Genomic DNA, 26,974 nt, shown 5'->3' with positions numbered 1-26,974 from the left:
TAAGTGAAAGAAGCCAAAAGCCAAAGACTACATATTGCATGATTCAATTTCTATAAAATGTACAGAAAAGAGAAATTTGTAGAGAGGCAGAAAGTTCAGCGGTTGCCTGGGGCTGAGAGTGAGAGTGGGAATTAACTGTACACAGGTTTGAGGGAGTGTTGGGAAGGGATGGGATAGTCTAAAACTGGATTGTGATCATGACTGCACAGCTCTATGTATTTGCTGAAAATCATTGAATTGTATGCTTACAATGGGTCAATCTTATGGTATGTAAATTCTATCCCACTAGAGCCATTAAGAAAAAACTGAGCACAATATCTGGCACATGGGGAAAGCTCAGGAAATGTTTGTTATTATTCATCATTTTAGGGATGAAATGCTAGGACTGAGCCTCTACAATGAATTAATTAGGAGTAAAGATTTGCACTTAGTGAAGAAGGGAGGTCTGGCGATTGGGGCTTGTCAGAGACCCCCATTCTTATATCCCCCAATTTTGTATGTCCTCTATGCTGACCACCACTTGTAACAGGCCAGTGGATACTTACACTGTCCTGCACCAAGTTCCACCTGGATACCAGGGGTCAGGGTCAGGTATCCTAGCCCCAGACCATTGCTGTCCTCTGCTGACATTCCAGGATGCCTTGAAACTGAGCCTTTTCAGGATGCTACAAGCAGACTTAACCTGGTCTGGCTGAAAAGTGTTTCACTCCCCATTGCACCCTATCCTCAAACCTGTATTGTCAACAACAATTCCCTGGTGGTGCAGTGGTTAAGACTCTGTGCTCCCAATGCAGGGGGCCCAGGTTCAATCCCTGGTCAGGGAACTAGATCCCACATGCATGCTGCAACTAAGAGTTCACATGCCACAACTAAAGAGCCAGCAAGCCATAACTAAAGGAGCTGGTGAGCCAAAACTAAGGAGCATGCCTGCCACAACTAAGACCTGGTACAACCAAAAAAAAAAAAAAAAAAAAAGCTGGAGTGGGAGAAGGGCAGGAAACCTGCCTGGTACACGCAGCTGTCTGTCAAGCACAGCTGTAGCATTTGCAGACCAGCTGATGAAACTCCAAACAATTACGACTTAGGGCTTAGGGCTCCCCAGATAAGACAAAACTGATTCAGAGAGGCCTTGAATCCTAGTGGGTTAAAGTTTGAAGGGTCACAGTTACAGTATCACTGATGGAAAGATGGAATCCAGCCCTTCACTAGTCTGTTCAGGCTGCTATAACAGAATATCACAGACCGGGTGGCTGATAAGTAACAAAAATGTATTGCTCACAATTCTGGAGGCTAGGAAGTCCAAGATCAAAGTGCTGGCAGATTTTGTGTCTGTGAGGACCCACTTTCTAGTTCATAGATTGTCATCTTCTCACTGTAACCTCACATGGTGGAAAGGGTGAGGGAGCTCTCTAGGGCCTCTTTTATAAGGGCACTAATCCCATTCATGAGGGCTCCACCCTCATGACTAATCACCTCCCCAAGGCCCTGCCTTCTAATACCCTCACAGTTGGGGTTAGGTTTCAAACTATGACTTTTTTTAAAAACTTATTTATTTAATTTATTTATTTTTGGCTGCATTGGGTCTTCATTGCTGTGTGCTAGCTTTCTGTAGTTGTGGCGAGCAGGGGCTACACTTCGTTGCAGTGCACAGGTTTCTCATTGCAGTGGCCTCTCTCGTTGCAGAGCACAGGCTCTAGGCACGTGGGCTTCAGTAGTTGTGGCCCATGGGCTCAGTAGTTGTGGCTCGCAGGCTCTAGAGTGCAGGCTCAGTAGCTGTGGCACACAGGCTTAGTTGCTCCATGGCATGTGGGATCTTCCCGGGCCAGGGATCGAACCCATGTCCCCTGCATTGGCAGGTAGATTCTTAACCACTGTGCCTCCAGGGAAGCCCCCAACTATGACTTAAGGGGATATAAACATTTAGTCTCTAGCAACTAGAGACCACCATGGCCCTTTGGTTAGCATTCGGCAGGAAGCAACAGTAGAAAAGAGATAATGTGTATAGCAGCAGCATCTGAACAACTGGCATTTTGGACCCATAGCCAGGTCCCCAACAGAGAAATGTGGTTTTGATCTCTTCTATTTCCAGGCCCTCAGTCCTAGCTACGACATTCTTACAGTGCATCCATCTCTCTGGCTACTCACTGGAGAAAAGATAAGGCTTAAGTGGTTTTGTTATTCAATAAAAATGAAAATAAAAAGAGCAATTAACTAAACAACTGAGATAAAAACTAATAAATCTAAGGACGGTAGAAGGAAATAAGGAATGATAAAAGCAGACATAAGCAAATTAGAAAACAAAAACGATAGGATTGGTAAGATAAATAAAAAAACTCACTCTTTTAAAAGACCAATAAAACAGACAATCCTCTGGCAAGGTTACATGAGAAGAAAAGAAAAAATGCAAATAAATAGCCCTAGAAATATGAAAGGGATGAGAAACAAAGACATGAAAGAAGATTACAGTTAAAAGCACGCTCTGTTCAAATTTATACTAATAAAATATTAACCAAAATAAGACAATATAATCCACTCAAGAAGAGGTAGAAAAATTCAAGACCAAAAAAATCACAGAAGAAGCTGATAAAGAGCTTTCCGCAACTTTGCTGAAATGCGAACTCAGGTGATTTGGGTGGGGGTGGGGGAGTGGGCAAATTCTCTCAAACCTTAAGGGAAGAGAGAATTTCTATATGACTGAGCTGGTTCCAGAGCATAAAAACTGTTTAAAAGTGTCCCAGATGATTTTACAAACTAACCCAGCTTTGGTAGCCAAATCCTGAGAAGAGAGAAAAAGAGACAGAGACAGAAAACAAGAGCTTTAGACCAAACTTATTTAGGGATAGTATACTGGGTTGACTAGTGTCACCCCAAAATCCATATCTGCCTGGAACCTCAGAACGTGACCTTAACTGGAAATAGGGTCTTTGTAGATGTAATTATTAAGATGATATCATACTGGATTAGGGTGCACCTTAAATCCGGTGACTGCTGTCCTTCTAAGAAGAGGAGAGGACACACAGAGATACACTCGGAAGGAGAAGGGCATGTGAGGATGAAGGCAGAGACTGGAAGGATGTAGCTACATACAAGTCAACGAATGCAAATGCCAGCAGCCACCAGGAGCTGGGAAGATTCTCCCCTGGAGCCTCTGGAGGGAGCATGGCCCCAATGACACCTGGATTTCCAACTTCTGGAACTGGGAGAGAATAAAGTTCTGTTGTTTTAAGCCACCCATTTTGTGGTGCTTTGTTATGGCAGCTCTCAGAGACTAAGACAGATAGGGATGCAGGTATTTTTCTATTTCTTTGGTCATTTGAGTCATTTTGAAAGGGAAGAGAATATATGGGCTGAATTTACTATCTGGGAAACAAATGAATACAGAAGTCCCTACATTGCTTCCTCTTGTGGGTCTACCCTGGTGGTCTCATGATCACCTGGAGGACTTAGACTCAGCAATACTTTTTCCCCAAGCAATTATGGGACCTGGAGCAAGAGTTTGAAGGGAGGCCCGTATACCATATGGCCAGAGTGATTAAGAGATATAAGTAAGCTAACTGTGCTTAAAAATTGTTGCACTTCTACTTTGATGGATATACTTTTATAACCACTTGGGAAGCCAAGTTTCAACTGAGAATTCTCCCAGTCTCCTTGGCATTCTAAGATATTATTGAGTGGCATAAGGACAGTTGAACACCCTTTCCTCATGGTCCCCAGCTCCGTCCTACATCATAACGGGCCTATGGGAATACTGTGGACATTTCAGCCCACTTGTCCAAGCTTTGTCCACCCTCCACACAATCAGCTGTCCCTGGGACTTCCCTGGTGGTGCAGTGGTTGAGAATCCTCCTGCCAATGCAGGGGACATGGGTTCGAGCCCTGGTCCGGGAAGATCCCACATGCCATGAAGCAGCTAAGCCTGTATGCCACAACTACAGAGCCTGCGCTCTAGAGCCCGCGAGCCACAACTACTGAGCCTGCATGCCACAACTACTGAAGCCCATGTGCCTAGAGCCTGTGCTCTGCAACAATAGAAGCCACTGCAATGAGAAGCCTGCGCACTGCAACAAAGAGTAGCCCCCGTTCGCCACAACTAGAGAAAGCCCGCGCACAGCAACGCAGCCAAAAATAAATAAATAAATAAATATTTAAAAATTAAAAAAACAAATGCAAAAAAAAAAAAATCAGCTGTCCTTGGTCATTCTTCCAGGCCTGGGAGTGCAAACACCTGCTGTGCTGTCCTCCACTGGAAGAACGGACATAGGAAAGAGGCCTACACAGGCCCTGGGTGCAGGCTCAGGCCATTTAGGTAGAAGGCAGGGAGCACAGGGCCCAGGCATTCAGTAATCCAGAATTCCCAACCCAAACAGGCCTGCACCCACTTGTAGGACCTTCACCCTGTGGTCTCCTTACCTTTTGGGGAAGAGTGTGGCCAAAAGAGGGACAGAGCAGGGCCCTGTAAAGCAAAGGCAGGAACTGCCCTTGCCTGGGTCTAAGGGTGGTTTTGCTTAATAGTTTGTCACATTGCAAAAAAAGACCCAATTCTACAGTACACTGAAGACAATGGATACTTTATTAATAGCTTTATGAGACATCAGAGAAAGGAACCAAATTACAAACCACAGCAGACACTGTTAGACATCTCGGTCCCTTCCCCCCAGAGTTCTTTCCGCCTCTTCCTCAAAGAGCCTCTAAAAAAACAAGATTTCTGTACTGAGAAGAATCGAGCTGGAACATTTCTCCCTCAGCAAAACAAAAGCTGAATAATCATCCATCAATCCTCCAGAATGTCCGGGTGGCCATGGTGAAGTTTTACTACCTCTCCCTTCCCTCTAAGTGTCACACTATTTACCCAAGAAAACAAGGTGGGGATAGTGGTGGTCGTGCGATGGAGGCAATAGGTGAGTTCTGCTGCAAAAACAAAACAAAATAGACCTTTTCCCTCCTAGTTTTGTAACTCTTCAATAAGACAGAAAATGGAATACAACTGTATAATAAAAGAATAACATAATGTGACTAATTATAGCTTAGTTCCACAAATCACAAAGGCAAGGATGGTTCAATATTAGAAAATGTATGGATTCATCACATTCATCCATCAAAGAAGAAAACCATATCAGCTAATAGAATTCAAAATTCTCTCTTCGTATAATACTCCTGTTAGATTGGAGAGAGACGGAGGCTTCACGTGAAAAAGAATAAATCAGAAGTCTACAAAATAGCTAACTGGTCAAATAGTGGAGGTATTTTTACTAAACCAGGATGAGGCATTTTTGCCTCATATTCCAACTCAATACATTCTTATATTCTGGAAGTTCCAGCCAAAGTGGGGCATACTCTGAGCCTGGGTTGAACCTGACCGTCAGATATTCTGTATTTGACTTGCCTGTTGTTTAAAACATTTGAATTCATTTTCAACACTTAAAAGACTTATAGATTTCACATTTTTAAAAACACCTGATTTTTGGTATATCTTTAAAAAAAATCTGACCACCTGTCAACACAGGCCTGTTTCTCAAATGGCACAAAATGGCTGGGGCTGAGTAAGAACTTCTCCCTTTAGGTAAGACTTGTGCTCTCCCGTTTGCCAAAGGCCTCACCGGGCCCAGTTCTCTCATTTATGTTACTAGCCTGGGCCCCATAGGCATCTGAATTCTTGAACCCATACTGAAGCCAAGAAATAGAAAAAGAGGTATAAATGTGGAAAGGGAGATAAAATTATCATTTGGGGGGTAATGAGCTACTTGCAACATCCAAAAGAATCAATGAAAAACCCTTAAAATGAATAAGAGTTCTGTAAGATGGCCAGTTACAAAATCCATAAAAATTAATATAGCAGAATGACTCGGGGTTGGAGGAGGGAAGAGAGTTTAGTCACCATGTGCAATAACAACAAATAACTTTGAATTAACTTGGCAAGAAATGTGCAGGATTTGTGTGACTTAAACTGCAAGATACTGCTGAAGAACAGGAAAATGACTTCAACATAAGTAAAGTAAAACATACCATTTTCCTAATATTGTTGTAAGGATGTCCATTATTACCGAAATAACATAAATTTAATACAATTCCAATAAAAATCTAAACATAACTTTTTTGGGGAAACTTGACCAAGAGAGTCTTAAATGATGGTCTGGAAGAATAAATGCTTGAGGATAGCCAGCTAGCCAATAAAAATGTCAAAGAGCATAATAATAGGGAAGCATCTGTCCAACAAATAATTAAAATTTATTATAAAATGATAATTAAACTTATAAGGTATGACTATAGGAACAATCAACATAACAGGATGAGACTTGAAAGCACAAAAACAGATCCAAATGTGCACATAGATATAGTACAAGTCCTACTTCAAATCAGCAGGTAAAGAAAACATTTTTCATAGAGTTACCATATGATCCAGCAATCCCACTCCTAGGCATATATTGGAAAAAACTCTAATTTGAAAAGATATATGTACCCTAATGTTCATAGCAGCACTATTTACAATCGCCAAGACATGGAAGCAACCTAAATGTCCATCAGCAGATGAATGGATAAAGAAGATGTGGCATATATATATATATATATATATATATATATATATATATATACACACACACACACAATGGAATATTACTCCATAAAAAGGAATGAAATAATGCCATTTGCAGCAACATGGATGGACCTAGAAATTATCACACTAAGTGAAGTAAGTCAGAAAGAGAAAGACAAATACCATATGATATCACTTATATATGGAATCTAAAATATGACACAAATGAACATATCTATGAAACAGCAATGGACTCACAGACATAGAGAACAGACCCGTGGTTACCAAGGGGAGGAGGAGTGGGGGAGGGGAGGATTGGGAGTTTGGGATTAGCAGATGCAAACTAGTACATATAGAAAGGATAAACAACAAGGTCCTATTGTATAGTACAGGGGAACTATATTCAATATCCTGTGATAAACCATAATGGAAAAGAATATGAAAAAGAATATATATATATATATATATATATATATATATAACTGAATCACTTTGCTGTACAGCAGAAATTAACACAACATTGTAAATCATCTATACTTTAATGAAATTTTTAAAAATGAAAGCATTTTTCAAGAAATGATGTCAGGCAACTAGCTAGCCATTTTGAAAAAGTTAGCTCCAGACTTCCCATCATAAACTGACATCAGTTTTTGATGGAACAGAGATTTAAATGTAAAAAATGAAATAAGAATACCCCCCTAAAATTCAGGTGAATTGTACATATCCTCAAATGAAAAGGGAATTTTTAAAATACCAAAACATATCAGATTAAAAAAATCTGAAATGCAAAAGCGTAGAAAAAAAGATAAAAGACAAATTTAGAAAAATGTTTGCAATGTTTATGAAACTGGTTAAAACCCTCAACAGATGTAGTTCTTACAAAGACATAAGAGAAAGAATATTGGGTCGATAAAAGGGGAGATGACACCAATAGACAATTCACACACACACACACACACACACACACACACACACACACACACAGGGCTGGGGAGGAGGGTGGGGGTTGGAGAGAGAGAAACAAATGGCCAAGAAACAGATGAAAAAATTAATCTCAATAATAATTGAAGAAATACAAGTTAAAATAGTGAAATGACATTGAACTTAAGAGTACTTTGATAGAAGTCACAATGCTGCTATTCTTAGTGAGTTTGTAGGAGAATGGGTTCTCACATCCTGCTGATGTGAATATAAATTGATAAAACCTTTTTGGAGAGCAAGTCCACTGGATATATCAAAAAGTGAAAACACGTTCTTACTCTTTGATTAGGAATTCCCACGTATCAGAATTTATTCTGAGAACATTATCATGGGTGTGCACAAAGGCTTAGTGTAAATGAGACGCATGTCACCATTTCTTCTAATAGGGAACCATTGGAAACATAAGGGTCGACAGTACAGAACTGGTCTGATAAAGTCTGGGGCTGATACGAGTGTGGGAGAACAACTTGGATTGGTTGGTGGCGCTGATGCACATTTGATAAATATTTTAATTTCCACCCACACAAGGATATACTCTGTACCGCTCAAATAATGATGTGGAAGAACATTTATCACGTTGAAAAACTATATACAATAGCATCTATGGGAAGATTCCAAAACAGAAAACAGCTAGGATACATGTCAAAATGCCAGAAACGATATCTCTGGCTAGTAAAATTAGATGTAGTTTTTTGCCTACTCTTATTTTCTAATAATTGCACAAGATTCTTAGTTTCTTTAGTAGAAGTTCTTTTTTTTTTTTTTTTTTTTTAAGGAATTGTCAACTCTGGTGGAGGCTACTCCTGGGTCAAGGATGGTCACATCTAGAAAGTGTCCATGGCTAGGGTCAGGGTACTGGCAGTGACATAAAGGGTTACAGCCTTTCAGGAGAAAGAGATATGTATATATCAGGAGATTAACATATGAATATGTATAGAAAAAACCCCAAGTGATGGGATTATGGTTGTTATTTTCTACAGCCCAAATATGATGAGATTATGTGTTGTTTATAATTGGGGGAGAGGGGATGAACACAATACAACTGGTAAATATTATAAAAGCCTACCAGGGCTGGGCTTCCCTGGTGGCGTGCTGGTTAAGAATCCGCCTGCCAATGCAGGGGACACAGGTTCGACCCCTGGTCTGGGAGGATCCCACATGCTGCAGAGCAACTAAGCCCATGTGCCACAACTAGTGAGCCCGTGTGCCACAACTACTGAAGCCCACACGCCTAGAGCCTGTGATCCACAACAAGAGAAGCCACCGCACTGAGAAGCCCACACACCGCAACAAAGAGTAGCCCCCGCTCACCGCAACTAGAGAAAGCCCATGCACAGCAACGAAGATCCAACACAGCCAAAAATAAATAAATAAAATAAAAATAAACTACAAAATGTCATTAAAAAATAAAATAAACCCTACCAGGGCTATAAATCCTACCAGGGCCTGGTCTTGCCACCCCCCATATCCCACCCCCATCCCTCCCTAGGTTGCTGTGCACCAGTGCCTGGGGTTCTATTGCTTCCTTTTTCCCACCTCTGCTTTCCTAGTTTCTTCTGCCAGGAGAGACTTTTCATTTTTTGTATAAAATACAGATAAATATCTTTTAGATATTGCAATAGGAAAAGATTGATTAGACAAGTTAAAAAAAGATTTCTTAAATTAAAAGCATTAGTTACATCTTATGGTTACCAGTGGGGAAGGGGGAGAGGGGTAAGTTGGGAGATTGGGATTGACATATACACAATACTATATATAAAATAGATAATAAGGGCCTACTATATAGCACAGGAACTCTACTCAATACTCTGTAATGACCTATATGGCAAAAGAATCTAAAAAAAGGGTGGATATATGTATATGTATAACTGATTCACTTTGCTGTACAGCAGAAACTAACACAACATTGTAAATCAACTATATGCCAATAAAAATTGGAAAAAAAAGAAAATTAAAAAATGCATTAGCTCAAAAAGAGTCATGTACCACAATGTTCATTGCAGCACTATTTACAGTAGCCAGGACATGGAAGCAACCTAAGTATCTATTGACAAATGAATGGATAAAGAAGATGTGGCACATATATACAATGGAATATTACTTGCCATAAAAAGAAACGAAATTGAGTTATTTGTAGTGAGGTGGATGGACCTAGAGTCTGTCATACAGAGTGAAGTAAGTCAGAAAGAGAAAAACAAATACCATATGTTAACACATATATATGAAATCTAAAAAAAGAAAAAAATGTTCTGAAGAACCTAGGGGCAGGACAGGAATAAAGACACAGACGTAGAGAATGGACTTGAGGACACGGGGAGGGGGGGAAGGGTAAGCTGGGACGAAGTGAGAGAGTGGCATGGACATATATACACTACCAAATGTAAAATAGATAGCTAGTGGGAAGCAGCCACATAGCACAGGGAGATCAGCTCCGTGCTTTGTGTCCCCCTAGAGGGGTGGGATAAGGAGAGTGGGAGGGAGACGCAAGAGGGAGGGCATGTGGGGATATATTTATACGTATAGCTGATTCACTTTGTTATACAGCAGCAACTAACACAACTATGTAAAGCAATTATACTCCAATAAAGATTAAAGAAATGCATTAGCTACAAAAGAAAAGATTGATCTATTTTATTATCTTAAGAACTTTTATCCATCAAAAGGTACCTTAAAGAAAGTGAAAAGAAGTACAGCAAACAAAGGATTAGTATTGAGAACATAATAAGGACCGCTTTTATAAGAAAAGCACCAGCAATTGTAGAAAGATGGGCAGAAAACACGCGCAGACACTTTTCAGAAGAAAGGAGGTATGTTTGGCCAATCATATTCAAAGGGATGCTCACCATCAAAGGTAAAAATGCGAATCAGAGCCACAGTGAGGTACTGTTTCACACACAATCAGTCGGCAAAAATGAAAAAGCCTGAAAACATCAAGTGTCGGAGAGGGTGTGGACCCATCACTTCTCATACACATTGCTGATGGGGGTGTAAACTGGGGCAACCATTTTGGGAAACAGTTTGGCTTTGTACTCTGAAATCAAGCACATGTGCACGATCCAACTCAACAATTTCACTTCTAGGTACGTGCCCAAGAGAAATGTTTGCATATGTGTAAGACCACGTACAAGAATGTTCATAAAAGTACTGTTTACAATATCAAGAATCTGTGAATGACCCAAATGACCAGTAATGAGAGGGTTGCTGGATAAACTGTGGGACGCTTATATGATAAAATATTATAGAGGAGCCAAAACAAGCGAAAGACAGCAACATGCAACAGTAGATGAATCTTAACAGTGTAAGTCCTAAAAAATTACATATAACACGACGTCTTTTCTATAAAATTAAGAACAACATATATACACACATATAGACACATACACTTTTCTGAATACATATTATATATATAAAACCATGAGGCTAGATAAAAAAGAAAGCAAGGGCATACTGAACACATAAATCAGGATGAGGGTTCGCTTTGGCTTGGGAGAAGCAGGGAAATAGGCTGGGGGTAGATCTGTGTGGTTAGATGTAAGTTATAATCTTATTGTCAAGGTTCTAGCTTTTTTGGGGGGGCGGGGTGGTAGCTTCATGAGTACTTTCTCATTATTAAAAATAACAAACTAAATAAAGCAGGTCATACATGGATCAATGGCGACGTGTTTCATGAATCAAGGATTATTAATTAGTTATGCACTTCTGTGTACCGGAGTCCAATAAGAAATAAAAAACTTACGTTAAACGAAAATTAGAATATGGTAAAGAAAACACAATTATTAACCAGAGGAAACATAGGAAGCTTGAATCTGGACGACAGATTGAAGATTCAGTTTGAAGGCATAGATGGAAGGTTTGAAGCACCTACTACAAACCACATGCAAAGGTATCTCCTAAACTGCTCTAAGGAGTAAGTTATACAGACCTACCTGGGGCTTGTCTTTCATTTTATAAAAATTCTCTTCCATTTCAAAACCACCCTCTGACACCATTCAGCGAAACCAGGGAATAGCCCAAAGACCTTCAGCAGCTGAGGACATTGGTTCCTTGACTTTTCAAGACAACTCAGCTCTCTCATCGGCTGGAAAGACTCGTCTCATGCTATCTTATTCCTACAAGGCATTAAATGTGAAAGAAGGCCTTGCTGGGCAGTTTGCCACGAAGTCTACTTTTACAGCCTCTGTAACCTATGCTCATGGCATCCCAGAACTCTGTAATGCATATCACAGTGCTTGGAAGGTTTGGACATTTCCAGGCAATGAGTGTGTGTGTGTTTAATCCAAGTAATATTTACTGTAATTCCATTATTACAAATTCAAAAGCTGGCTCTGCTTTTCAGATTCTTTTAAGATCTGGAAAAAACAACAACCTGTAACTCCAGCCCCTGGGCTGTGTTCTGCTTACCGTCTGGCACACAGTAGGTGCTTCATGAGTGTTTGTTGAGTTAACTGGCATTGTTTTCCAAATAATGATTTTGAAGACCCTGGATTTCGAGAGTAAACACTTGCTGAGTGAGTCATCCTTTCTACAGATCGTGTTTACACAGGCACACCTCGTTTTACTGTGCTTTGCAGTTACTGCGTTTTTTACAAACCAGTATCAATCATGTCTATTGGCATTTTTCCAACAGCATTTGCTCACATCATGCCTCTGTGTCACATTTTGGTAATTCTGGCAATATTTCGAGATGTTTCATTATTATATTTGTTGTGGTGATCTGTGATCTTTGATGTTACTGCCATGACTCACAGAAGGCTCTGATGATGGTAAGCATATTTTAGCAATAAAGTATTCTTTAACTAAAGTATGTACATTGTGTTTTAGACATAATGCTATTGCACACTTAATAGATGACATTACAGTGTAAACATTACTTTTATATGCACTGGGAGCCGCCAAAATTTGTGTGACTTGCTTTATTGTGATATTTGCTTTCTTGAGGTGGCCTGGAACCAAACCTGCAGCATCTCCAAGGTGTGCCTGTATAGCAAAAAACAGTCTAAAAAGAATGAATGCACTTATGGGGTATGTCAGGTAAATAGATGAAATTTGGGACTGTCTTTGGAAATTAAGGACACAGCTAGTATATGTGAGATCAGCCTCTGTGGCAAGGACATACCTTCAAAGTATATGTAGAATCCAGGGAGTCAGAAAATACACACACACATACACACAAGCACCTCCCCCTGCCACAGACTTAGTAACAGAGAGATGAGATTAAAACAAAGCCCTCCTATATTAATGACCTTCTTGTAAAGATGACAAATTTTCCAAATCACTTTGTTGTGTCCCTTGAATTTGTTCACCAAAAGACAGCAGCCGACATATGGAACAATGAAAGAAATAATTAAAACCTTACCCACAAGGTTATCAGCCAGAAGCAGGTATTATCGAGAGAATCTCTCTAGGAGGAGGAAGGAAAAGTCACTTTTCCTGTCCACCACGGGCATGTCATCTGAAAGCAGAAAAATATCACATACTTTTCAGAAGAAGATCGTGAGCCAGCCCCTGCATAAACTCATATTCATATTTTCCCAATTGAGGTCGATCACATCTAAAAACATCTGGGCCGCCCCTCCCTTCATTGTGGCTCTTTCTTGATTAGCCCCACCTGCCAAACCACTTGGTGTTTTTTTTTTTTTTGCCATCTAAGCACATATGTGTTCCTTTCCCCCTAAATTAACTTGCTTTCGGGTTTGCCGGCGTCCAAGTGTTAAGTCATTTCACATGTGTGGGATCTGTCGGCACCGCCCATCGGCGAAACTCCTGGGTGCAGTTATGCTGTTGGCTTGCTCTGACTTGTATTTGCTGAAATGGGAAGGCACCCAGGGCATAAACAGACGTCTCCAGTCTCGAGGCTGCCGGGGAGCAGGTGGAGGCAGGTGCATGGCAGGTCCTTCTTTTTGCCTTTGCTACCCAGCATCTACCCTCCTCTCCAAATTTGTTGCCAGTCTATGCTTTACCTATCCCTGCTGTCTTGGGTCAGTAAAAATAAATAACTCACCTACCAGCACTACTCTGGGCGTGTGGGATCAGCACACCAGTGTTAGGTGGTATGACATCATCATCCTTGCCTGCGTGTACACTTCCTCTGTGTTTGCATCCAAATACAAAGCAACAGATGCGTATGGATGGGGTAGTGAGGGCGTATACCGAGAGCTTAAGAATAAATCACCATAAAAATGGGTTGGCCAGGTCTTTTTTTTTTTTTCCACCAAACTGTTAACTGTGTTTATTTCTTAAAAAAATCTTTGCGGTGTAATTTACATACAATAAACCGCACATAATTAAAGTGTATACTTTGAATGATAACTGGTATATGTATATGTTGTGACACCATCACTGCAATAATCCAGACATTTCCATCAACTCCAAATGAGTTTCCTTGTGGATATGGCCAGTTTTTATCTTCAATTTGGAAGCTTTTTTGGTTTTGAGGGAATCAGATCTCACCTAGGAGCCCAGGGCTTAGCATGGGGTCACTGATAGTATTGAAGAAATTCATAGCAAAACACAGCACCCCCCCCGCCCCGCCCCTCCACCTCCCCAAATCCACCACTTCCTCAGGGAAAACAATCCCTCTGACCAACAAAAGACTTGGGACTTCCAGTATGACTCACCCTCAGTCCGGGGGCGCATACTCAGGCTCTGATAAGAGGCAGTCAGTCTGTCCTCCGTTTGTTTATGAGTCATGCTGGAAATCAGGCAGCTCCTTTTTTTCTCTCTCCCATGTCACGGTTCTCTCCCATGTCACGGACAAGAATCAGAGGCAGAGATACACCCCTTTCAAAGTGCCGTCCTCCTTAAAGTGTCCGGTGACTCAATGGGGACCCCTACCGGTGGAGACAGAGAGCGCCACGTCGTGGAGTGGAGGTCTGCCTTTCTCCCCACACTTCAAGGCCAGATCTTAGCGACTTGCAGATTTGCAAGAGACTTGGGGAAAAAGCAGCTGAGTTTTCTGTGCATCCTGTTCACCGATTATTAGTGACAGAGTGGGGCGTGAGTCACCGCTTGCAGCCGGTGCCCACACTGGAGCGATTAACCACATAATTGCTTCAGTGATGACCCCTCCCCCAGCTGCAACCCGCCTCCCCTGGTAGAGCTTTAGGCTGTGAGCCAACAAGTCTCAGTGGCAGGAGTAGTGAAGGCCGGGGTTTAAAAAGCCCAAGTTGTGATTCCTTTAGCCAGTGCCTTCTTGGCCCCGATTTAAAATTCCTGCACACAGTCCTGATGGGAGCAGTGGGGATGTTTCAACTAGAATTAATGTCATGATCAAGTCAACGTAAAGTAGATTGATCTGCCGTTTCAAGGTATTGCGGCAAAGTGCTCTGTTTGGAGAACAAATCACCATAGCAACTCAGCTGCCCCAGTTACAGTAGGCGCAGGACGACCAAAATAAAAATCCTTACCAAGTCACAGGATTGGCTAGTGAGAGCTGCTGAACAGAATATCAGTTTCCAGACGGCATGAGCCAGCACGTATTTTGGCTTCCTAAATCACTGAAAGGGACGCTTTAAATAATAATAAAACTATCCAGCCAGGTTACAAACAGAGGGGTTCTGGGCCATCCCCCCCTCTAGCTTAAACACAAGCAGACTTCACCGCCAAACAGCAGCATTTGTCCTTAAAACAGACTTCGGGAAAGGGCTCATTGTTACTTATTGTGGCTTGCCAGTTCCGTTCCAAGTTGGGAGTAGATGGTACTCTAAATGCTGGTTTTTAAGAAGAGCCAAATCAGTATGAAAACAGGTTTTATGTAGGTGTGAAAAGAAGAAAAGCAAAACCACTCTTTCTTCCCTCCACCGCCTGGACCGCCAGCACCGAGTTCTGGTTCCATTAATTATCTGTTCTCTCTCTAGCATCTTCCTTCTCTCACTTGGCTCTGTTCCTTTCTTCTGATCACCTACAAAATCACCTTGGCCGTGGGGCTTGCCCATTCTCCTCTTCATCCGCACCGTCCAGGGCTTCCTTTGGCCCCTCAGTCTGGTGTGTGTCTTGGGATGCCCAGAGCTCTCTGCCTTGCTGCAAACTGAGGCCACCAGTGTTCGTACTGCTCCACCCCTGACCCTGTGGGTCACTCCCTTGAAATTCTCTCCTGTTTTTGATTTTGGTTGCTGCATGATTCAGAATCTTCTTTTTATAGTCTGTCTCCTCTATTGTCTCACTTCCTAAATTTAGGCATTTTCTAAAGTCCTGTCTGTTTCATACTTGCTTTAACCATTTATCTGATGTCTTCAATTCTCACTTCTAAGCAGATGTCTACTACATCTTCAGCTGAGACTGTCCACCTGACCATTGGTTATCTCAAAACCAACTTGGTCAAAACTGAGCTTAATCTCCCCAACACAATAGGATCCTTCTCCAGACTCTTTGTTTCTGTTAATGGCTTCATCATTTCCTGAGGCTTAAAGGCTAAGTGTTATTTAGACTCTTGCTAGGCAGATATTTTCTTTGCTACGTTCCATAGACTGTTCTTTGATGCTTCTTCCATTTATGTCCTTCTTTCCATTTCCAAAGCTATCATCTGAGTTCTGGCCATCGGCACCTGTTACTGAGGTTGTTACGACAGCTTCTGAAATGGTGTTTTCACCTCCAGTCCTTCCTTTGAGGTAGCAAGGTATGGTAGAAGGAAAGCAGGCTTTGAGTTGGAGTCCCATCTCTGCCATTTACTTCCACTGTGACTTTAATTTCTTAATCCCTGAGTCTTAGTCTTCTCACCTGTAAAGCAGGTATAATCCATATACTTCGGGGTGTGAGGATTTAATGGTGTAACATACATAAAATACCTGGTGCACTTTAAGTGCTCAACTGATGTTAGTTCCTTTCCATTTCAAACTCACTACTGCCGGACCAAAATCTTAAAACAGACTTCTTGGTCACGTCCTTCCCTTACTCAAGCATTCGTTTTTCTACTGAAATGAGCACAAACTCCTTGAGCCTAGCACTTGAGAGGCTCCTACGGTATGGCCCCCGTGTCGTGTTCCAACTCTGCTGTTCACGACTCTTTCTTTAAACACCATTCTATTTCCCATCTGCTTCTTTGCTAGTGCTCTGGACTGGGACTTAAGTGCGCTGTCTGCATCTCCGTCTGATGAAATTATAGCTGTTCTTTAAGACTCATCTTGAATTCTATCTTCTCTCTGAGGCCATCCCTGCTCCCTACCATTGGATATGACATCTTCCTCTGGCCCCTGGAGCACCCTCTCTTGTGGCATTTTTATTATTCTACTTGCTCATGTTCTTTGTTTGACTTCTCTTTACTGCACGACTGAATGTCCTTGATGGCACGGACTGTTACAGCACTGAACCCAGAGAGAGCCCTCTGCCTTATGCAATAAACGCCTTATGCCAAAAACAAACCTGCCTGGTCACGCTTCCCTTGGTCTACTGAGCTTTCTTCTTCCCTAAGCTTCTGCCGGGTGTCACTTTTCCCAGAAACAAAGTTGCACAGGGAAGCAAATCTCTTACTCAGTGAAAGGCATTCTCTCATTGACACCAAAATTCTGGAGCTTATCATTACAGGAAAAGTGTACCCAAATATCATCTCAAATATACCGTGTCACCATTTCATCAGACCCAGTTTATTTACTATTTTCATGAACCCCAGGAAATTCCCTTGTTTGAAATCACAAGTTGATTTTGTTTACCTGTCTCCCAGGCCCTCAGGGAGCACTGTTCTTTCCGTGTAGAAATACCTGCTTCATGCAAATGGATCCTTGGGAATATCTGAAACTTCTCTTTTTTCTCATTCATGAATCAAGTCTCTTTAACACTGATAATATGACACAGAAAAGGAATTCAGATTAAAGATTCCATTGAGCTTTTGTAAACAGAATGAGAAAGACAGGGCCACTGAACCAGCATCTTAAAATGTGTCTATAGTTCTTAAATATTTAATCAATTTATAGTTTTTAATATTAATGTCTTAGTTCCAAAGTACAGTTCTTAAATATATATATGTATATATATATATATATATGTAATTAAATCCACCTTCTAGTTTACAAGGTTTCATTTTAGGATGAATGAGGCTGGAAATATGGATTCATCATTACATGGGAGCTCATGTTGGCAACACCATTTGCAAAGCACAATTTTCAAAAGGTTAAAAACATGACTCTCATACAAATAGAAAAATTACAGAAGTCAAAGATTTTTTTCAGTTCAATTAATGAGGAAACCAGTAAGATGTCAAGACTGATTCAAGAGAAAATTCAAGGACCTGGAGATTTGTAGTTGGTCAAAGGAATGCTGAATAAATTTGCTAACAAATGCAAAACTGGTTAATGTCCCACTAGGCAATGTTCTTTGTGGTGTTACTGTACAAGCATCATTTGTAATGCTATCAGTTTTCTGCAGATTAACCCCTATTCTTATAAGCTTGCAAAAGAGCCTTCCTTATCAGTCAGCAAAAGGTTCCCAGCCCTAGAAAATCAGATAATCCCTGGGCAGCAGAGGCCACTAGGCAACATCCAGGTCTACAGAGAACGGGCACTCAGTACTCTCTTGGACCTCTTTCCAAGTTCTGCATTACCTGCTCTTGACGCTTCTCTGACAGGCATGGAAACAAACCAATCTGCTTTTTCTGTATGTGTCATTAGATTTATGAAAGGGGACACAAAGCACAGTCTCCCACTCTCCACCGGCCCTCCTTTGCCCCCAGTTTTTCATCATGGGCTGTGGAGTCAAACTGCTTGAGTTCCAATCATGGTTCCACCATTTACTACTGGGTGACCTTGGAAAAATTACTTAACCTCTCTGTGCCTCAGTTTCATCATTGTAAGAGAGGATTTTAAGTAATAGTACCTTTATGGCTTTACCATGAGGATTAAATGAGATAAAGCACAAATGCTAATAAATGTGAGTTATATTACTACTGAGTAAGGATTCATCATTCTACCAGAGTATTCAGACATTAAAACATTTTGAGAAATAAACTGTCTGACACCTTATGTTAAAGAGGGTTTTGGTTCTACATTTCAAAGCAGAAGCAAAATACTTAAATCATCGAAATGAGTCAATTAGTAAACTAACGATTAACTTGTTTAAGAGGCTACAATAAATTCGCAATGTGTTAAAAGAGTAATTTACTTCTCTTAACTTTAAAAGGAACGTTTGATGTATGAGTCAGGGGTGGCAGGAAATTAATCTTCGTTAAGGTGTCCCAGGCATTATACTTACCCCATATTCATTACATTGTCAACAAATGAGTATTTTCAGAAGGAGAATGGTTTTCCCCCCTCCTTAAGGACACATGCTACAAAATGAAAAACAGTAAAGGAAAATAACCAAAAGAAAAATACTCTGATGCCTTAGGAACTGGGTTTACCAAGCAAGTCAAATGCCAAAGCAGTGGTTCAAAGCACCTTTCAGCTTTAATCGTTTACTCTGCATTAAAAAAACCAATTAAATATTCTCTGAATTTTAAATTATATTTACCAACACACTGGTAACTATAATGCACTGGGAATATATTCCCTTTCACTATACATGGTTATTTTTATTTTGCCCACAGAATGCTGAGGAGAATACTGAATAAATACACGTTATTAAAACACACACAAACAACTCTGTTACAAATTGATGTAAATGGTTAGGTCTCCTTCCCATACAAATTTTGGCTTATATACCCTTACATCAAAAAAACAACAGTGGTGTAGGCCACCAAATACCCATGGATAAAGATGGTAACTTAAGCACTGAAGTCCAGAATCAGACAGGAAATAGCTATAAACCAAAATAGAAAGCAAAATAATGTAGAAAAGTGACAACTCATGTCAAAGTCTGGGTAAATTTTAATATGCCCAAGCCTGAGAAAAGAATTTTCCTAAAATGTTGGTTCTTAAGGGGACATTTGTAGGTTAAACTGAACACAAAAGAAAAGGGAATTTCCCTAAAGAAGTTTTCTGAGCCAAAAGAAAATCAAATTATGCTTGAAAAACTAAAGCAAAGACTAATAATTCCTGTCTTTCTCTCCTCACCCACTTCTCCAGATTTGCTTCAGTGTAGGTTTTCCTGCTGGAGGCCATTTATTAACTCTATATTCTGTTATCTCAACACAACTGAATCTAGACTTAACTCTCTGTGTCTCAGTGGGTTGATAAATGAGATAATTATTTTCAGTCCCTCATGAGCTGGGAAACTGCATTCTGGACGTGCCCAAACATACGTAGACATATAGACATACTAAGCCTCAGATTAAAGAAACAGTAACTTACTGCCAAAAGGATATTATTTATGGCCACTATTAAAAATGATTTCGTCTTATATAACTTTAAGTATCAAGAGAGACACTGTGAGTTAAACAAAACTGAAAACGACTTCTCACAATATTTCATATGCTCAAAGTTTTATGCAAAAAACTTGTAAACTAGAATAATGTTGGTCCCAAGTTTTTAAAAAAGGTTTTTAAAAAGCTCAGCATGAGTTCATAAGTAAACTGGATGTTCGTGATTTTGAAAGAAAAAGGCAAAGTTAATAAAATGATGCTAGAAAATAAAGTGATATAGTTTTTTGCAACTGCATGCATTTCTAGTTCTTTGCCAAAGATTCTTAGATTGTAAAAATTGTAAAAGAATCTGGCAAAAGTACATACATGATGGTTGTATTGAAGGCTTTCCACAACTGGAGACACTAAAATATATTTATTTCGTTGGGAGAGGAAGTGGCAGTGAGAGCCTTTCAACTATAATGACCATTTTAGAGTTCATTAGACACTATCGTTCATAATTCAAACACACATGAGCTGGTGCACTGTCTTAAGATGTCTAGTAGGTACAACAGCAAATAACAGAATTTGGGAGCCAGAAGACACTGGCTCTCTAAATACAACTAAGACTGTTTTCTATGTTGTAGCAGATAACAAGGACTATTTAAAATGGTAGCTTTGAGAGCTTATTTTTGAAAACTTAACTTGGAGTGAAACCCTTATCAAAGAATGTGCTCTGTTTGGATTTTCCTTTTAAGTAATGAAAGAACAATAAAAGGCAGGTGGAATTATACCAGGAGAAAAAAACAGAAATTACATTTCTCAAGCAGAAGTGCTAGGATAGAGTGAAGCAAAATTATAATAACCATTACTATTTGAGGTGGTATCTATTTTAATGTACTTTCAACTATGACTGAATGCTTAAATAAAGAAATGCATACAAAAGTGAAAGTTAACATATGTGCCTGACATTTTCGTTTTCCTATTCTCAAGGGTATATTTTTAACCCTGGGACAAAATTAGTAGCCCAAGTCTTTATTCTGCCTTAAACTAATTTTTGTTTCTTGTCTTCTTCTCTCCTCTCCAAATCACTCTAGAGAGTTAGATGATAAGAAATATGGTTCCTGGATACCCCTTAATTCATTCTTGTGGTATCCTTGTATAGAGTTCAAAATCCATACACTTCAACATATGTCGACATACCAAGAAATCAAGATGAAAGGTTTGGTTTGGAGATGACAGTTGAAAGACTTCTGTTAAAGTTGAAGACCACTTCGCGTTACATGGTCCACTGTCGACTCCGAGTTCCAACAGTGTAACAAATAAAAACACGGCCGACAAAACGTGACCCTATGTGATGCGGCCAGCGGAACTGATGTCTACAGCAGCTCTTGAGGTAGAAAACTTACTACTCATCACTAAACATGTGAATCATACCTAAGTTCATAATGTTTCAATATAAAAGTTTAAAAACTGCACAAAGATGCTGTGAATGTCCTGTACGTATACTTCAGTAAGGACCAGAAGGAGGTTTGGAATGAGACTGTTTTCTTTATGGATTTTAAAATATATAAATATTTCTTTAGGATTTTTATATATTCTATGCATTGACCTTCCATCTCCTTACAACCCTTCTGACTCAAGGAAGGAAAATCAAATCTTAAACGCTGTGGGTCCCTCCTTTGCTTGCGTGGCAGTCCCCACACAGAGGCGCAGGAGGCTGCTCTGGCACAGGGATGTGGGGGGCGGAGACCCGGGAGAGGACCCGAGCTGGGGGTCCCAGGACAGGGGAGGAGAGGCTGGGAAGGAGGAAGTCTAAGAGACTCTGCTGGGCCTTAGGAGGATAAATAGCTATAAAAACTGAGCATTTTCAGGGCTCCTTCACCCACGTCATCCAATTCTGTAAATAGGTAATTCATTTTATGTTTTGAACAATCCAGCTATAGTACGTGCTACACATCTCCAGGTGATCAGAAGACCGGTCGGCCGGGCTTAGGGTGGCTGCCTTTCTTCAGTTAGCAGTCGGAAGTCCCCACGAATGTATCCCAGAGGCAGACAGGTGGGAGAAGCACGCAGCTGAGGAAAACCTGGAGGGGAGAACAGGTCGGGAATGGCAGAGATGTTCCCTTCTCAGTGTCCTGGGAGCCCCTCTGTAGACAGAGTGTAAGAGCACGATGGTGCGTTTTCAGTCTGTGGAGGAAACCTAAGTTTTTGCATGTTTCAGAAATGGCCTTCTATAAACACCTGCAGACACTTTCCCTGATCCTGACAACACCTCATGTAAAAATGGAACGTACTAGACCTGGCATGGATGGTGCAGGGAAGGAGGAGAGCAGGCGTGGGAAGTAAAAATGATTCCTGAACGCAAAGTTCAGAGCCCAGCCTTGGCCTCTGGCCCCCTGACCCAGGAAACAGCCTAATCATTCAAAGACTGGCAGAGAATGAGCTACTGGGCTAATAATTAATAAAGACCTGTGAGGGCAGGCAAGGAGCAGCTGAGAAGCACATTCACGGAATAAGAAAACAGGCACCACCGTTCATTTTTCCATTTTCCTTTTGGAGATGACCTCTGCGTAGGAGGTGTGAATGAAGTCATAGAGCTGCCTGGCATTTGCCACGTTCCCCAGCAGGAGCACCAGCTTGTCGAGGGACAGGCTTGCTAATTCGGCGATGTTCTTAATGTTGGTCATCAGGGAGCGACAGTTTTTGGCATTTACCCCTGGCATTTTTAACAAGAAGTCCTGGGGACCGGGATTATACTTCTCTGCCTCGGGGAGGGTCTCGGAATCGGCTGTCACGGCCATGGCCGTCGCCGCGTCCGGCTGTGGCTTGTTCTGCTTCAGCGCCTCAAACAGCTCCGCGGTGGCGTGCGGGGAGGGGCACCAGAGGACGCGGAGCCTGGGGAAGTGCAGCGTGAGGAGCGTGAGCTTGGAGCTGATGTCGCCGCCGGAGATCTCCTGATGGAAGGCGCCTCGGGACACGAGAGAGAAGGGCTTAGTGGGGTCGAACTCGATCAGAAGCACCGGCCGCTTGTAGTAGCGGGACATGGAGACGCACTGGCTGTAGAGGCGGCCGTTGTTCAAAGAGCCGATCAAATCACTGATGCTCTTGCGCTCCACGCACATTTCTGGAGTCAGCACGTAGTCTCCGACCTCTAAGGTCACTGGCTCAATGTCAATGCCCCGACGGTGGATCAGAGATGGGAGTTCGCTTCGAAACTCGCGCATGTCCACAACGATACTTTGCTGGGTACCATTCTGTTCCTGGCCGCCTATGAAGAAAAAGAAGCACTTTAATGTCACTGAGGAATAACTCTCAAAGATGGAAGAGCACAAAGTTAAAAATCTATGTTTCTGCTGTTAATCTCCGATGCCTGGTTACACAGTATGACATGTTATTCCACACTTTTCCATATTATAGAAAGGTTTATTTAGAGTTTAAGGCAATTTCCCTTAAACTAAATAGAGCTAGTAGGAAATTGGGGTCTCTTGGTACTTCCTTACTTAGAATTCACAAATACCAGCATTTGCCATCATCTTCCCTCTGTGGTTCCTCTATGGCAGCGGTCACCAACCTTTCTGGCACCAGGGACTGGTTTCGTGGAAGACAGTCTTTCCACGGACGGGGGTGAGGTGTGTGGGTGTGCGGGGGGATGGCTCAGGCGGTGATGCGAGCCACAGGGAGCCACGGGGGGCGGCAGATGAAGCTCCACTCACCTGCTGCTCACCTCCTGCTGGACGGCCCGGTTCCTAACAGGCTGCAGACCAGTATCGGTCCGTGGCCCAGGGGTTGGGGACCCCTGCTTTATGGCCCCTCACTGTTGCACTGACCACATTTTACTGATCATCGTCGTCCCAATTCCTAGGACGTAGTAGATGCTTAGAAATGTTCTCTGAATAAACTGCCTTGTGGACTGCTGTGAAAAAATTTGGAGCTTTTAGTGCTTGTATCAATGAGTCCAGAGATGGGAAAATGGGAGAAGCTGGGAAAAACAAGAGCACAGAGCTTCTCCCACTAACGTGCATATGAATCACCTGGGATGGAGTTAAAGTACCTACTGTTTCTGTAGGTCTGGAATAGGGTCAAAGACCCTGCATTTCTAACAGGCTCCCAGGTGATGCCAACGCTGCTGGTTGAAGGACTCAGAAGTGCTGTTGTAGGCAGAATAGTGGCCCCCTGATGATGTCCATGTCCTAATCCCTGAAACCTGTCAATATGTTACTTTACACGGCAAAGGTGACTTTGGAAATGTGATTAAATTAAGGATCTCAAGATTGGGAGATTATTCTGGATTATCCAGGTAGGTCCAAGGGTCCTTATAATGAAAGAGGGAAGCAGGAAGCTCAGAGTTGGAGCTGCTGACCTTGAAGCGGGAGGAAGGAGCCATGGGCCAAGGGATGCAGGCGGCCTGGATAACCTGGAAGAGGAAGGGATTCTCCCCTGCAGCCTCCAGGGGGATCGCAGCCCTGCACACACCTTCATTTGAGCTCAGTGAAACCCATTTGGACTTTGGATTGTAAAATAATAATTGTTAGATAATAAATGTGTGTTGTTTCCAGACACTAAGTTTGTGGCAATTTGTTACAGCAGCAAAGGAAAGCTAACACAAGCGCTTAGAGGACTGAACTCGAAAGGGCAGATTTCTGTGAACAGCTTTCTGTGTGGTACCTACTTGCTCCAAACTACCTTATTCGTATTGCCTGACATTCTGTTGTTCTGCATGACATGTCCCCAACCTATTTGAGTTAATAAGAATCTTCTTCAAAAGATACCCTGAGGCAGTGTTTCCCAAAGTATGGTCCAAGGACCACGTCCATCAGACACTGACCCCATTTCAGATCTATTGATTTGGAATTTCTATGGACTGGGGTCCATGAATCCACAGTTTTAACAAGCATCAGAGGTTATTCTTAAGTACGCTAAATTCTGAGACCCACTGCTTTAACTGCACTGGACCCCACCAAAGGAGAAAAGGGCTCAACTGTATTGTTTTTCCCACACCTCTTGGCTGAAAGCAGCTGCTGACATGCGGAAACGGGGCCTGGGGCGTGGGACATGGCTAACCCTGGACCATGGTGCATGCGGCATCCAGCAGGTCTTGGTGGAAGCCACTGCTGGGAGGCTGCATGGCAGTGAGAGTACCACACACCTGGGATCTGGAAAAGCGCCAAGAAGCAACCAACAAACACAGACAGGGAAGTGGGAACGCACCCCAAACAATCCTGACTCTTTATCTATGGGCAAACTGGCCTCTTCAGGTAAAGGTAAGAACCTAATCACCATTTACAAAAGTTTCTTGGCAAAAGTACACTCTGAATCTCAACCAGTGCGCGAGCATAACTGATTTCCAATGCCGATGCGTAGATCACAACCCCACTTATCTTACAGGTGAGGAGCCCGAGATCCAGGAAGGACACGTGGCTAGTAAACGGCCAGCTGAGACCAGGGTATGGGAGCAGACACGCACGTTTAAGAGCTTACTGAGAAAAACCAAGCTTCTGCAGAGAAACTCTGGAATCTCACAGCCTCCTGCACAGGCAGCAGGAGTGTTCGGCAAAGGGCAGGACTCACCGGCTTTGCGTGTGTCGGTGGGAGCACCTGCAGATACACAGCCTCTTACGAGGTCGAGGTTCGTTTCGTCTCTTCCTTCTCTTTCTTCAGGGACAACCATGCTAGCCTTTTCCCTGGGGGTGGGAGAAAAACATCTTCAACATTTTTGAGCTAATTTTAAAATTCCAGATTTTAATCTTTTGTTAATTATAATACACAAAATGATCCACATAACTGTAGTGGTAAAAGAGAATACAGGAAACATTAGAAGTAAATATGCACAGTCAAGTGATGTGTAAAGGAAGCAGAAAGAGTTTCTTGGTTGGGTACTCCTGCTCATCTTCCAGAGTTAAAAAATACTGTTATTTATTTTCTATTCTGTATGTCCTCTAAACACTTTGCAGCATGAAAGAAGCATGTGAAAAATGCCACAGAGAGATTATTGAGACTTTTTATAAAAATGTGCTAAATGTGTTACTGAACATTGAAAAGGATTCAGATAATTTATATCCCAATATTTTCAGAGTAATCATAAATAGGATCGTTAAAAATCAATGATTAGGGACTTCCCTGGTGGTGCAGTGGTTAAGAATCTGCCTGCCAATGCAGAGGACACGGGTTTGAGCCCTGGTGCAGGAAGATCCCACATGCCGCAGAGCAACTAAGCCTGTGCATCACAACTACTGAGCCTGCGCTCTAGAGCCTGTGAGCCACAACTACTGAGCCCATGTGCCACAACTACTGAAGCCCATGCGCCTAGAGCCCGTGCTCCACAAGAGAAGCCACCTCAATGAGAAGCCCGCGCACCGCAACAAAGAGTAGCTCCCGCTCACCACAACTAGAGAAAGCCCATGCACAGCAACGAAGACCCAATGCAGCCAAAAAAAAATTAAATAATAATAAAAAATCAATGATTAAAGAAATGAAAACAATACATGGTTAAGCTTTGATTTAAAAAACTCCAGGTGGGAGGCCCCATTAAACACCCTCGGTTTTAAAGGAAAATCAAGATTAATATTAGAAAGCAAATTTCCAACAAAAGATTTAAACAAAAAAATCAGCATCTCAGGTTATGCAGTAGAGCAGCATCAATTCACTCGTGCATTTACTTAAAACATTTACAGAGGGCTCCCACATGTTGTGCGAGGTATTTTGGATACAAATATGGTTACCCGATAATTCCTGTCTTCAAGGAAGCTCAGTATCTTAAACCCGGTAGATTGACAAGCCTGTACAATCCTAACTCAGATTTGTAATCAGGAACCAGAATCATGGCAAGATCCTCAATAACCACAGGAAGAGTAGGCCAGGTTTGCCATAGTCTTATTTTTCAAAACCAGTAAAGGATGTTATAATCACTTCAGGAAAGAGCAAGCACTGTGTGTTCCTCTGTGCCAGGCTGACAGAAAAGATGTATAAGGCTGGGTCTCTGCCCTCGCTGGGCTTGCAACTGAGTTTCACGGCAACGTGAAAACCGTGGAACTGACTGACTGCAATAAAAGAGGCCGGGGATGGTGAAACAAGAGGAATCTTCATCAGCAACTAATGATTTCAACAAGGGCTCAAACAAAAAGGATTTTCCAATGAAAGGAAATAAAATCAGATGGAGCAATTCCCCAACCACTCTGGATACGTGATGTTTTAGGGCAGGGTACCATGAAGAGATTCCACCAGAGAACAGAAACTCCAAGTTTAAATTCTTTACT

The 26,974-nt window shown here is 41.8% G+C and overlaps 1 protein-coding gene across 1 annotated transcript in view; it reads right to left on the bottom strand.

Moving 5' to 3' along the window:
* Positions 1–18,866: 18,866 nt before the first annotated feature.
* Positions 18,867–26,974, bottom strand: part of ERCC4 (ERCC excision repair 4, endonuclease catalytic subunit) — a 50,780-nt gene continuing 42,672 nt past the window's right edge. The window contains exons 10-11 of the mRNA XM_082359258.1: positions 25,290–25,402; positions 18,867–22,989 (exon numbers count right to left, since the gene is read on the bottom strand). Of these exons, the coding sequence (XP_082215384.1) occupies positions 22,256–22,989; positions 25,290–25,402 (847 nt within the window). The 3' untranslated portion in view covers positions 18,867–22,255. The remainder of the gene's footprint in view (positions 22,990–25,289; positions 25,403–26,974) is intronic.

This window comes from Balaenoptera borealis, assembly GCF_965194805.1.
Source record: "Balaenoptera borealis genome assembly, chromosome: 16".
NCBI lineage: Eukaryota > Metazoa > Chordata > Mammalia > Artiodactyla > Balaenopteridae > Balaenoptera > Balaenoptera borealis.
This window is presented reverse-complemented; position numbering and strand designations above follow the sequence as displayed.